The 14,611-nt window shown below is 40.6% G+C and overlaps 1 protein-coding gene across 1 annotated transcript; it reads right to left on the reverse strand.

Moving 5' to 3' along the window:
• Nucleotides 1-2,122: 2,122 nt before the first annotated feature.
• Nucleotides 2,123-13,308, reverse strand: ap1m1 (adaptor related protein complex 1 subunit mu 1). Its single transcript, XM_028428246.1, has 12 exons — nucleotides 13,105-13,308; nucleotides 12,283-12,439; nucleotides 12,104-12,171; nucleotides 11,893-12,023; nucleotides 11,171-11,318; nucleotides 10,862-10,988; nucleotides 10,515-10,657; nucleotides 9,163-9,234; nucleotides 8,781-8,939; nucleotides 8,394-8,519; nucleotides 3,388-3,463; nucleotides 2,123-2,952 (listed from the first exon to the last, which is right to left on the reverse strand). The coding sequence occupies exons 1-12, from the start codon at nucleotides 13,144-13,146 to the stop codon at nucleotides 2,930-2,932; spliced, it is 1,272 nt and encodes a 423-aa protein (XP_028284047.1). The 5' UTR covers nucleotides 13,147-13,308; the 3' UTR covers nucleotides 2,123-2,929.
• Nucleotides 13,309-14,611: the final 1,303 nt, after the last annotated feature.

Below are 14,611 nucleotides of genomic sequence, written 5' to 3' on the forward strand. Positions count from 1 at the left end.
TCAGATAGTTCATTCTGTCATGTTGTTTTTAAATTTAAAAATTCTTAGACTGTTCTTAGTAAACAGAAAATACTAAATAGAGAATTGTTAAAGCACTTATTTTGTGACTAAAATAAAAAAATAAACTTCGATTATTGTGTGTTTGGTTTAAAAATACCGAGGACAGAAATGCTGTTATGATGACTTAGCTTTAAAAACACACGTATTTTTTTCATAAGCTGAATTGTCTTCACATGGGTCTTCTTATGGGTGTCCAAATGTCCAAAATATTCCCAAATAGCCAGAAAACTTCTTTGTGGTGTCTGGTGTTTTATATGCACTCATTTGCCATCTTGTACGTGACTTTGTGCGGCCGTATTATTAGCCCGGCTTCCAGCTAGCTAGCTAGCTAGTTACTGCTTCTTCTTCTACTGTCTGCTTTACGGCAGGTGCCGTCGTTAAGTGCTTTAGCGCCACCTATTGTGACAAAGCGAGAATATAAACAGAAAAACTCAAGCAGCCATTATCATGGATGATTCATTCAACATGAGCATTTCTTGTATGTCTCTTTACCTCATTACATTTATTTAACAGCTACAAACATTAAAGATTTACAGCTTTAACAGTTAAGTTAAAATTAGCAGCATATTAAGACACATCTTCTACATTTTAATACACTAACCAAAGCAAATCTGAATATTCTCCTGACACTAACTTACTTTGTCATAATACTCTGAAACGACACATGTTTAACATAAATGAGGAAGCAGTATCTCTGAGAACCATGCTATGATAACCCTGCGGTAAATCTTTGAGAACTGAGCGTATGTTTATGTTAAATATTTGCAAACATAAGAGAGGATGCTTGTGTTTTTCCGCAAGCAGGCCGTCAGTAAGCAATCCTCAAACATGAAGTATATGTCAGGGCTCCCCTCTGACTCCTCAGAGGTCAAATTTGTTTCATGAATGCATGCCTCTCATCGCACGCCAAATACTATATTCACATGTTCGGCCAAGGATCACAGAAAATGCTCCCTGGTGAGGCGAGTGTATTTTACCAACAGCTTTACTGCAGAGATGCTCTAAAATTATGATACTACTTGTAATAGTGAAACTAATCCTCCTAATGAAAGAAAAAAAAACACTTTTGTTTTCTTGACTCTGATTCAAATGCTCAAGACATTTCAAAAGCTTGATGCAGAAAAGATAAATCTAATCTGGTCTGAGTAGGTGTTAGTAGCAGTCACATGCCTGTCATTCAGATCACTGCTAGATAACAGATCTATTCACATGCACATGCTGTTAATCTACAAAAAAACTACAACAAATCTAACTGCAGCCAGACCTGATCTACCTTCTATCTGCAGGTTTAACTGGGATACTTTTGAGTAAAGTTTAATGTTTTACATTTGTTCTGATTTTATCCCATGTTCGTTTTTTTGTTCAAAACAAAAATGTCTACAGCAAAGATCGAATGATACAGCTGAAGATAGAAGAATATGAACAACTTACACATTTTAGTTACAAGTAGGTAAACTAGATCTTTATCCATTAGAAAGAGAAATGCACTTTGTTCCCAGACAAGGCACACCTGTTGTGTAGGTGTTTCCAAAAAAAAAAGAAGACAAAAATAAAACAAAGACAAAACTAGACCGATAGAATCAGGTCAACAAATCTAGCAAATCTCACAACCTTCAGCACCTGTTTAGGGTGACTCACATGAATTACAGGAGTATCACAGTCCCCTTACGAGACAAACTTAAGGAATGACCTCATGCAGGACCACTGCGGTCTGGCTTGGCATGAACAATAACCAGTCTGTGTCGGTTCATCCTACGTTTCTCTCTAGCACGTCTGTGACCATTGACCACAGCTTGAGTCACATCCTTCCCAGCTCTCCAGCATGTTTACGGAGTGCTTGCACTCAGTTGCCTATGATATCACGGGGGCCGCCGTGGGTATTAAGAGTCGTTTGAAACGACGTCCAGAACGGGGTGGAAAGAACCATCCAGGGTTAGCTACAGCTACAGGAAACCCCCCCCTCCCTCCTGTTTTCTGCGGGACAGGTGCCTGCAAATGACACCATGACGGCTCACCGTGATGACTGCGATGACTTCATGTACAAAATGACGCAAGAAGATGATGGATTTCTCTAAATAGACATTTAATGATTTAAAATAGGTTACAGACAGGGACACAGGCATTGGGGGGGAACAAGGATTTTTTTAACTGCTCACTGTGCAACTTAAACTTTGCTGCATTTGAATATTTGTTGCAAAGCTGAATGTCAACAAACAAATAAGAAGCACAACAGCCAAGCAGAGAGGCATTGCTCTGGGATGTATCAATGGCATCATGTAGAGGTGATCGTACAAAAAAGAGAAACCTTTGCTTTTAATTTACAGTTATTAAACTAATAACACTGACCTGAAGTTCATTAACATGTAACAAATATATACAGATAATCAACAAAGAGGAATTGTGGCAGAACAAAGCAGCTTTTATTTTTCTTCTCATCACATCATGTACTCAAACTGAGAGAGTGTTTTTGACCTGTGTGCAGGTGATTACAGTAACCTTACATGAGAATTGTAACATGCTCTTTTTAAACCACATTGTGATAGATTGTGTACAACTCTGCACTGTAACAGTTGATGTAAACATTACTTACTGCTGCTCTCCATGGGCTCCCTCACATTAGGAGCCACATTAAGCAGTAAGCTTGTTTTCAAACTGTGCCTTGACTGAAGGCTCCATCTGACGTTTGCATTGATCATGAATGAATAAAACTTTAACGAATATGAAACTAAACAAACGTACAAACAAAAAAAAATACTTGATACTGACAGTCTTCTGGTCACATGACTGCCACCTGCCATTGATAGCACATTAGCCGGCATGACTCCACCCCGTCTGATTTCCACCTGCCTACTGCCGGCTGAGGCGCTGCCTACTGAGTCCGGAGCTGGTAATCTGGGGGGAGGAAATGGACAAGACTTAATCAAATGGACCAATAAAAGAGTCAATCGCAGGGAAATCAAGTGGAGGCAGCTGATGCTTTCCACCCAGAATGACTGGAATACAAAGGAAATGAGACGAGGATGTTTGGCAATTAGTGGCAACATTAGCAAAAAAAAAAAAAAAGGCCAACATGTGCAACCTTGGTAATCTCACTATGCAGATCAGGGAAGCTCGAGAAGAAGAAGAAGAAAAAAAAAAGAAAGTTCACTTTCTCACATTTCGCAGGACGTTGCCACATTGCCTCATGTTCTATATTGTATCCCCTTTTCATAGAACTGCATCAGTACAAAGTTAGTTCCCACCACATTGCACCGCATTGCCCAACTGTTGCCTAATGCGTGCACATATGGGCACTCTTCACAAGCACCAGTGAACTCTTTGACCTACCTCCATTTTGGGTGATGTAGCGCACCCACGGCAGGGCCTGATAGCCGCTCTTCTCGATGATCTTCAGGTAGCGTACCTGTCGGGGGGGGAAAAAAGCTGGTTATAAAACATGTCTGAAACAAGCTTTACTATATTCCATGAGTCATTTGCCGACATCAAGTCATTTTAACCCCTCATGATACAACATACGCTCATTATCTATACTGTTTATTATGTGCAGGGCTGCAGGTGGTTGGAGCAATCCCAGCATGCATCTAGGATGGGCAGAAATGACACATTTGGAAAATCTAAAGGCAAAAAATGTATCTGATCTGCTTGTCTTTAGGCTGCAGAAAGAACCAGGGTGCACACGAGTAGTTAAGTAAGTAGAAAAAGTAAAATAAAACGTCTTCACACAGGAGGTGCACGATGTAGTGATTCATCTAGCAGAGAATGCTTCATGCATCCACCTACGATAAATGCATTAGTGCAAATGAGTTTGATGCCTTCTGCACACTGAAACAGCTGCCTGTAGAAAACTGTGGAATGTTAACAAATAGTCATTACACGAACTTGCTTACAACAAGGATAAGGATGAAACAAGACACTGCTACTGAGTTTTGTCAATTGCATTTTTGGCAGTATGAGCAGCACAAGCTAGTGCATCGTTTTGTACCATTATCTTTAAACTATGGGTTAAATCTCTAGCTGCAGCTTTAAGAATATTTGGTTTTGAGGTGAAAAATCCTCTTGAAGCAACCTACAAAGCCTTCAGTCACCTTTTAGGATACATTTTGGCAGAGTGCACCTTTAAGCCTGTGGCGAGCTGTAAGTAGTAGTAGTAGTAGTAGTAAAAGTAGCGCTGTTGATGAGGAAGCAGTAGTATGAGTCACACTGAGAACAGGGAAGCAGCTACAGAACAGCTTTCAAGGGACACACGGTGTTAATTTGCATAACTGTATCTTTTTTGGGGAGGGGGGAGGAGAGAAAAAAATGCACATCAGCATAATCAAGATACAACTTTCACAAGCCATTAACCGATATTTCACCAGGCTAGTGAAATATTGGTACAGAGCTGAATTTCGAGAAGAGGCACTAAAAAAAAATACCCCTCCATCCTCACTGCTGCTGATTGCAGGATGTTTTTCACAGATGAGAAACTCACAGGAACAGTGTGTCCAATGGGTTTTTAAATGATGAAATATTAGTTTCTCAGAATAATATCTTGGTTTGAGGGGATGTCATTTCATGGTGTGGTGGTGATACTTGTGTGTGAGTGTGCCTAGAGCACTAATTACAGACATGCTTCAGTGTGCATCTGCAAAAAAACAACAACAAAACATTTTCTCACAAACTTTTCAGTGGAAAAAAACAGATATGTGCTGTGACAGCTGACATGACCTCTCTCTGTGAGAAGTCGCCATGCCATGGCTCCATCATGCCAGTTCCCAGCTGAAAGCGGGACAGACAGCGTAGGAATGTGTGGCTCGAGTGGCGGCAGGGCTCTACCGAGTTCCTGGCCGCCTTGTTATTACCTTCCACTACACAGTGAGGTCAGAGCGGGAGAGAGAGAGCGCCGTGGTCACCGGAGACATGACGACAAACACACAGCGACGCGGGATCACCGAGTCTGCCGGCGCAGCACTTCTCCTCCAACCCTGCAGCCAAACATGCAGCCGGCCTGACTGTGGGTACGCAGTCAGCAGAAACGGCATCAAAAGCCGTCCCCCGCAAAATATCATTATGGCTTGTAAGATGAGAAGAGGAAAGGAGGATGTTTGTTGTATCGCGTTTGGTAAGTACAGACTACATGTGTGGCCTGGATTTATCAGGCTTTTGGTAGACGCTATGGCCCAAAAAAAAAAAAAAAACATCTGCCAAATTGTTTTGGTTTCCTCGACCATCACCTTAAGGAGCAAGGTTTGAAAATATAACAGCTGCTCTTATTACCCCTCAGCCAAAGTGTGGGCCATCCTCCATTTTCTAGTTAAATTTATAAGGTGGAGTTTCGTGCATCATACACACTTCACATGTGTGTGTCCCCTACACTTAGTGGTAGAGTTAAGGGGAACTTTCTCATGCTTTGATATTTACATGTGTCTAATTAAACTTCACAGCCTCTTCTCACACGTACAGAGCAGCGTTAGTGGCTGCATTAGAGTCTGAGAGCCACTCTACTGGTGCCCTATAATAAAGCAAAGGTTACAAGCTTGACACAGGAGTTTGGTGGGAATATGGCTCATGATAGGTTGGCACAACACAGTGTCAAACCAAGCACTTTCTTCATAAAGAGAGAGGTCAGTGAGCAGCTGCGATCTAAGCAGTAATTCTAATACTTTGTGATTATGTACACGTGTGAGCACTACAGCTGTGAAACACTTCACATGTCTGTTCTCAGATCACACTGTCTATTTTTTGGTTTAATTTCTGGTCAAACGGCTTCATTAAAAAAAAAAGCTAACTACATGCTTGCACTGCTATCTGATGGCAGGTCAGCCTGTTATCTTTGTCAGCATAGCAGTTAGCTGGCTAACCACAACATGCATGATGCGGAACATCTTTTCTGTGCAAGTATTTTTATAACTTTTCATAAATATTTTCACGCTGTGGGATTTTTCACTTGTCACTCTGAAGTGACTCTGAAGTTTTGGCGGCTCTGTGGCATTAATACCGCACTCATTCACTGTGTTACATGCAAATATGATTTAAGACAATGTTGAAAAAAAAAGAAGCTATTAATTAGTTGGACATAAATGAGTGATCTCTCTTGAAGTTCGTTAAGCCCCTGGGGTGCACTGCGGTTTTCAGAGTCAGACCATTCAGGTGACTTCCTTCCAGGAAATAAGATTGCTGATTGGTTTTGTAGGCAATTGTGTTTTCAAGATGTTGTTTAGATTTATACGACTTTCTGGAACAGCGTGATGCGTACAAGTATATCAGATTGATCTAATTGTAAAACTTTTCTCAGCCAATCAGTTGAGATGTCAATTGCAATTATGTGTGGTATTGCGAACAGAGTTTAATTAGGCAAATGCAGCTCATAGACATTGACTCTCTCACACTTCTTTACTGGGGACAAACACACTTCTGCAGGGTGTGTCCAGACTAAAGTTACAGGAAGCACTTTGCACTCTCTTGTGTTTGAAGAAAACCACAAAAAGAGGATCCATCAACCAAACACAGATGAGCAAGTAGCTGGGCTGCAGTGTATACGACTGATTACTAAGATATGTCTATTTTAAATCTAAAAAGCTTATGAATATGTAGAATATGTCCAATCCTCCCTTGAGGCTGCATTTATTCAATGAATCTACTCATATTCAAGCAAAAAAAAAAAATCTTTCAACTGCCACATTATGTTGGAAAATGGTAAGCATTCTTATACTGACAATACCAACCTAATTACAAGTATCATGCATTTCAATTAGCATGGGTTTGAGCTTCTGGTTTCCGAGTGGGCTGCATCATGTGCATACAACTTAATAACGTGTTACTGACAATCACAGGAAATGTGAGGAAGCTGGAAAATATGACCTCTTTTAATGAGAGTCATAGAGAAAACAGTATTAAAAGTTGAGATGTAAATGAGACTGTGTGTGTTAGCAGGAGAGTCGGACCTCCAACTGTTTGAAACCTATCTTATTCAAAATACACAGATTCTGATTACAAAGTTATTATACATACAAGAATTTCACTCTTATACAGAATCAGCTGCACTTTCTACTTCTCCAGAAAACTAATCTAATCTTATTATCGTCAGGATAGTGACAAATATGCAGCAGCTTCTCAAGGTCTCAAGGTCAATCCATTGTGTAATACAATGAACTGACTATTTCCAAAATGCATATAATATGACTTAAAGGTAGGGTAGGAGATTTCATTCTGATGCACTTTTTGTTAAATTAGTGCAACTTCTCTTTACAAATCCGATAGCAACCAACTAGTTCAGCAGTTTCACGTTAAAACGAAGAATATGAATCATCTTTGGAAGCTATAACACGCCCTGCGCAGAGTATTGGCTGGTTGTCACGCTCTTCCTGCTCTGCGCGCACCAGAGAGGTACGTGCACGATGGCCAAAGTCACAGACCGCAGCTCATCTTCAGGTAATGCGCGTCCATGTAATTGGGAGGCGTGGCTTTGGGGTGAGCTCCGAGAGAAAGGGGCGTGTGTTTACATTCCAAATCTGGCTGACTCTCACTGACTTTTAAAAAATGTCCTACCCTACATTTAACATGTTTTCCCACTCCCTCTAAATATTTTGAAAAATATTCTTAAGCTCTCCTAAAAAACTTGTCAGTGTAAAACTGAGGTGTTGTTGTTGTTATGTACCTGTACAAAACACAGTTGTTTTCCATGGAGGCAATAATATCATATTTTCAAATTCAGGTTCGTCAAGTTGCCATTGTTTCCTCACATCAAGGAACGGGAAAACATAATTTTGTGTTGTGGCGCTGCACATATAATCACAGGACAACGGTGATTATACGGTGAGTGCAGCTCATCTGTGTTAGTCTGTGGTCAGCAGGAGATTTCATTTAAATATGAGGGAAACACGAAGTATAAACATTAACGTCTCCCTCAGCTCCTTGTAAATCACAATCAAAATCCAATAAATCTACTGACCTGTTACTTAGGTATCACTTCTATCACTGTGATTAACAAAAGTGCACAGGGCCAAGTTCAAGTTGATGACCAGTTGGTTGAACACTAGAAATTTTCTTTACCACAAAGGGGAGTCTCAGAGTTTAACCGAGCTCCCTTACTGCCCCCTCTGGCCAAAAACAGGGACAGATGTGAATTGTTTAAATTCCTGCTCTGCGAGGAGAGGACAGATGTGCGACTTTTACTACATACCAAAAATTCTACATTCAGAATAATAATCAAACATCAGGTGCAGAGACGCATTTGTTTGAATCCGCTCCCAGATTTGTTAGGAACGTGTAAATACAGTTCTGCTGACTGATTCGGTCTCATAACAAACATCCTTGTTGTTTGGCTGTAATGAGGCCACATGTGTGGAACATACCTGGATGCCAGAGGTGGTGAAGTACGGGATCTCAAACTTGACACTGATCGGTGGCTTCCCCTCCTTGTCTTCAGCCTCTACGCTGGGCAGACCGAAGTGGGCTCGCATCAAGTACTCCTTTCCACCCTGTAACAAGTGCAACAAAAGTACTTTAACACAACACTAATGATAAATGTGCTGTGTTGAGACAACATGATATTGTGAACAATCACTATAAGTTCACTATAAGTGTGTTTCCCTAAGATTCAAAGAGGAACATCCTTTTATTATACATAGCAAGTAAAGGCGGTAAAGTGAACAACATAAACAAACTTAAACCCAAATGTAAGAATGCTCGGTCATGTGTAAACATTCGTATGAAACATTTGAGTCATGCTTTCTGCTCACGGGGAAAGACTTGATTGACCAGACGATCTCGCTGTTCTCGGGCACCCACTTCACGCTGCCCACTGTGGTCTTAAATTTAGGTGAGTCAGCGTCCGTTGGCACAGGAATGTGAATCTCAACGTTGTTGGCTGTGGAACGCCTCTTGAACTGACTTTTTGCCTAAAAAAACAACAAAAAAAACAAGCAGGTCAAGTTAAACATGATGTGCTACCTACACAAAGGATTCAACCGACACTTAATTATGGTTTTATGTAAGCATTAATTTGCCACGCAGCCTCATAAGCAAACTTTGGATGCACACCTTCAAATCACAACCAATTGTTACATCACATTTCATTGTTTTCCTGTATGTAGTACTGCTACAAATGAAAAAGTCACCGACCTTTATCATGTACTCGATCCGACTGTGAGAGTGCTTCTCAATAACAGACTCAATCCAGATCAGGGGCTTCACCTAAAACATGAAAAAAAAACACATATTTTCACCTGTACACAGTCTGCAGGGTTGGATAGCATATGACACAGTCACCACCTAGTGGGCAGGGGGTGTTACTGCAATAAAAAGACAAATATTATAAGTTAATGAAAATATGCTCTTCAGACACATCCGAACAGTTTGATTAGAACTGTACACAACCTCTCATGTGAACTCTGTGCTGCAGAAAAGAAATCCAGGGAGAAACACAAATTGCGCAAATCTTTGCAGCTACTTTGGACATTGTGTCATTATGTAACCATAACGTGTTTCTCAGCATATCCAAAAATGTACAGAAATATAACTTCACAACTTACTAGATTTAAAACGCTGTCAGTCTAAATTATGACTAAGATGCCATATAGTGAGCATTTTCCAGTTGAAAATTCATTAGATAGACATAGCCACCTATTGCTCATTGACAGATTATTATTTAATAAGCAGATCAACGCATATGCAACTCACTCATGTACATTTATTGTTTTGTAATGGAGGTATTACATATTCAGATGTGGTCAAAAAGTTGTTTCTTAAGGTACTTATTCCTTCTTCCTTCTACAACTGAAAGGCGTCTGTTCTCCTCTATACTACTTCCCTTCCAGCACACTTACAGGAAGCCCTATTGTGAAAGATCTATTGCAACTATGCTGCCATTTTAAACATTCTAATGTAACTGTCCACGGACGACCACATTGCTCATTTTATATAGTATGCATTTCCATTTCCCTTTGCGACAATGCTGTCAAAGTGCTCTTTAGTCTGGTTGAGCAGTTTTTTGTGCACAAAAATTTACTTAATGAGTTTCATGAACATCTTTGCTTGATATAAATTGAATTGATATTAATTTAAAAAGGGCAATCTCTAGGACTGCCAGGCGTCCATCTGGTGAGCTGCTGTGAATAAAACTCAAGAATCGTGCAATACCAAATGTGCATGAGTCATGATCACAGACCCTGTAATGAGCTGTGTGGTCATGATTCACCTGCTTTTACCACAATTATTTACACCGCTTATGAACTTATGTTGTAGAGTTCACAGCTGCTGGCTGGCTGTTGTGAACAAATGGTGCGTTCAAATGTGGAGAGACAAGTGACTGACTCTGCAGTGGCATTTCCTTTTTCCAATGTTAACAGGTCATTAACAGATTAAGTGTCAACTCTTTTTTCCCCACCTATAAATAAGTGTTTGAGCAAAGAAAAAAGACCACATGACTCCGGCCCTTTCCTCTGGTGTGGACTTCTCAAACATGTATTACTCACATGAGTGTTGAGGCGGTAGGACATGAGCTCAAACTCGCCGTCGGGTGGAATGAAGGAGATGGTGCGGTCGTTCTCAAAGCGAGACAGACGGACACACTGGTGAAACTTGACATCCTCCAGCTCCACTGATTTACTCTTCCCTCCTGTATAAATAAACAACAAGAGTCTGTTTAGACGGAGGGACTGGCTAAACTTGCATAAATCAGTCCAAGATTAAATGGCCTGACAGTATATGACTGACACCATGGCAATAATGTTGTCCATCCATCAAAAAAATTTAGTCAGGCTGCGTTTCCCTGAGTTAAAAGTATTTATTGACACAACTGCAGCAAAGAGAGAGAACTCACGTCCAGTGTTTTCAAACAGAACCTTGTCATTAAGGCCGAGCCGCAGCTCAGGCATTCCAGACAGGAAGACACGCATCTTAATGGAACCAACGATCTCACTGCGTAGGACATTACCATTGGCACTAACCTGAAAGACAGAGGGATGAGTGGGTCAGAAAGGAACAGAGAACCCCATCAAAGAAAGTGTTAGCCAAGCAGATCAACAAGCTCGTCTCTCTCAGTATGTTGTGACGCACACGGAGGGGAAGTTTACACTGTGACTGACATTCCTTAGGCAACACAGGCCTTCCAAAAACAAGGAGTTCCTACCAGGAGGTTGACTGACTCAATGACGTCCAGGAAGACCTCATTCTTCCTGTACTTTATGCCCTCTGACCTCCAGGAGACAGCATTAGTGACTGTGGCAGGGGGTCGCGGGGCGCCAGTGTCTAGCTTGTGTCCCTCCTGGGTTATGTATCTGAGACACAAACATGTAAACACAGAGGGAAAAAACTGAGAAAAGGGGAAATTAACTTTCTGCAGTGGTGAGTTCCGATAAAGCATCAAAGAAGAACAGAGAGTCTCATGGCTACATGGGAGGATTGTCTGACTTATTGCTGTTCTCAGAACACTGGGGGAAATCCAGACTTGGCTTGCCAAGTGTCTGCATAGTCCCGTAAGGTGAAACGAAACGGTCAATGACAGTTCTTTATGGTAAACACAGTAAGACTGTTTTGAGTGGCCCACGTGCAGAAATAACAGGACGGGAGAATAAAATCAAAACGAAACTGCTACACACCCGTCAGCGCTGGAGCTGCACTGATTTACATCATAATGTCATCAGTGTAAACACCTATTATCAGAAGTCTAAGTCCATGTAATGGACTTCAAACTGTCCAAGTCCAACTGTTCAGTTTGTCATATATTGTTGCATTTGATAGGGTTAAAGGCAATTAAAACATTACTTAATACTGTTGATATTCATAGCGGAATCACTAACAGCTGTAAAGCAATTTAACTTTAATTTAGATCATAAAGAAGTGGATACTCACTCTTGCAGAATCTTGCTGTCAGTAGTCTGAGGATAGCCAAAGTCCATCAGCTCATCCAACAACTCATAAATGATAACAAAGTTATCTCTGATGCTCTCTTCTTCCAGTTCTTTGAAATACTCTGAAAAAACCTGATGCAAACACAAATGCAGCTTAATCAGCCTGTTCATCCATTGCTGTTACTACACAGTGAATGGTTAATCAGTCTTACCTGGACAATTTTGTACAAGAAAGAAAAAACTAGCGAAACGCTGGCGTTTTTCTTGGATGTGGCAACCACTGATGTGACGTGTGTTAAGAATTTTTAGCCACAACAGCGAGAGAAATGCATTCATCATGCGGAAAATACAATGCATTAATAACCAGACGCACAGTGAAGAATAAGGATACAGTAGAGATTATTGTGTTTGATCCACATGAAACGGACTCCACCGTGGGCCAGGATAGGAGAGAGCGTCCCCTCCTCCTCTTTGTCCATCAGAAGGGTCATGAAGTGCTCAATCTCTGACATGTCCACATCTCCTCGATAATTTCGGCACACCAGCACCTTAAAGAAACAGACAGAACATGTGCAGCTATAGTTGAAATAGTGTCACGCTGAATGTAAATCAGGTGTATTTACATCATGATACCTTCTTGAATCTTTTACTATCCATCATTATGGGTTTAGTCTATTCATTAGTTTTATATTGCAAACAAATAAAGGGCCATTTTAATACTAAATGAACCTAAATCATAACGGTTCAGGCAGAATACTTATGATGCACCTGCACCAGATGTGAGGGGAAAAATGTTAAACTGGATGCTCTAAAATGTTTATTGTAACCTGACGTTAACCTGATTGCTTGTGTGAAATGAAAAGCATTTTATATACATATAAATACCCTTGTTGATGAAAAAGAGCTTTGCGATTAGCAGGCTTTGGAAACCACTTTGCATTCCCTGCTGCTAACAGCTGGTCACCTGATTCGTCAGCTATAAGATCTGTATTTCACTTTGTATGTTTTCAGTTGTATCGATCGTTTAAATCCAACCATCGTTTTTAAGTGCAAATTACTGACATAGTTTATAAGCTAAAGCTTCAAAGCGGCATGCTAATATGTTAGCTACCATGCACCAGATTGAGCCACATCATAATCTGTCAACGAAGAATGTGTTAGCTAGGATGTAGCAAGCTAACGTTAGCCTAGCAGCGCTCTACCGTTATCTTACCTTTCCTTTCAAATCCAACACGTATACAGCGCTCGCGGACATCTTGAACTAATTTATACGAGCTTAGTTCAGCTCGATATTAGCACCTTATTGATAATGTCTGCTAATCACAAGTTCAGGAGTGAAATCAAAGAACAGACTTTCATTCATAATACTGAAAAGAAGAAAACGACCCTTCCCTTTTTTTTTTTCCCCCTACTACATCATCCGTTCGCCTGACGGGCGCCCCCTGTGGACCAGGAGGAATCACTGCAGGATGAGGCAGCCAGCTGTTTTTCAACACTGAAATGTTTTGGATTGGTGGTGAGTGTTTTTTCACATTCTGCGATCTTGTAAATCAATAGAAGGTCAATCAATTAAAAAACAAATTATTATTTTATAAGCAGCGTGGACAAACCACTGTTTTGTCTCTGTCTGCATGTAATCTAAAGCACCACACATAAAAGCTTTCAACAGTGCAACATGAATATATACTACACACATCACCTGTTGTCATTACTGCCATGCCAACATGACAGATAAAAACTACTTTAACATTCTAATGAAGTATGATCCTGTGCTGTAGCTCCCCCTACTGGAAGGAAGCAACGTCTACACTTGATATACTTTAGGTGCCACTTCTCTTGCCACTTATTGATCAACCACAAGATAGCACCATTTTCAAATGTTTAGATTTCTGTGTCCTTGCATCGTAATTGTGGTTCCAAATGAGATCTGCCTCTGCAAACAAACCCATAAAAAGCATTGTGCAGGCTGTCAGTGTCCAAAACTGTTTAAAATACTGTCTTTGAATTTACCTTTACCTCCAAATTCCCAAACCATGTCCCGTAAATATGGGGACATTTGCCCTTATGGAGTGGGATTTGTTAAGATGTTTTTTTCTTACAGAAAAAAGTCCATTATTACACCAAAACAATCAGTTCACTCTTCATTTTACATGACTGGACTGTCCCATGCAGGCTAGCTGGTTAGCATGGTAACTCACTTCACTAGATATGTCTGCATCACAGATGCATTTTGGGACATTTTTTTTAAACTAATGATCTTATAATAAAGATAATAAAAGCTGGCCCAGTCACTCATCATCCTACTGACTATAACTGCTGCTGTGCACAGATTAAATGGCAGCCAAGCAAGAAACAGTGACACCCGTCAAAGGTGAAAGGACTCCTGTAACTTAAGTAGAAGAAGTGCTGCCTCATACATCTAAAAATACAACACTTATTAATATGTCAGTGTGTGAAAATACACAAAGCTACTGGACTAATTATTGTAGTAGCACAGGCTTAGCATTAAAATAACTTAAGCAGGCCTCCACTCATCCCAACAGGTGGTACTTTTCACATCAATTCTGTATTTTCATTAGATAAAGAGTAAACAGTAGCTAATAAAAAAAATGCAGTCTTCCAACAGCACCACTCCCTTTTTGACGTGAAAAGCCTTTCAGCAGTCAGCTTGTGCAAGACAACTGCGCCCCATCACAGTGACAGATCTGTGGTCCCTTGGC

The sequence above is a fragment of the Parambassis ranga genome, chromosome 17, assembly GCF_900634625.1.
Source record: "Parambassis ranga chromosome 17, fParRan2.1, whole genome shotgun sequence".
In the NCBI taxonomy this organism is placed as follows: Eukaryota; Metazoa; Chordata; class Actinopteri; family Ambassidae; genus Parambassis; species Parambassis ranga.

Excerpts from the sequence above, each read along its gene's own strand:
- ap1m1 (XM_028428246.1), bottom strand. The coding sequence starts at position 13,146 with ATGTCCGCGAGCGCTGTATACGTGTTGGATTTGAAAGGAAAG. Across the intron at positions 12,024-12,103 it reads TCTTGTACAAAATTGTCCAG|GTTTTTTCAGAGTATTTCAA; the intron begins GTAAGACTGATT and ends TGTTTGCATCAG. Across the intron at positions 8,520-8,780 it reads GGTCAATCAAGTCTTTCCCC|GGTGGAAAGGAGTACTTGAT; the intron begins GTGAGCAGAAAG and ends CACTTGTTACAG.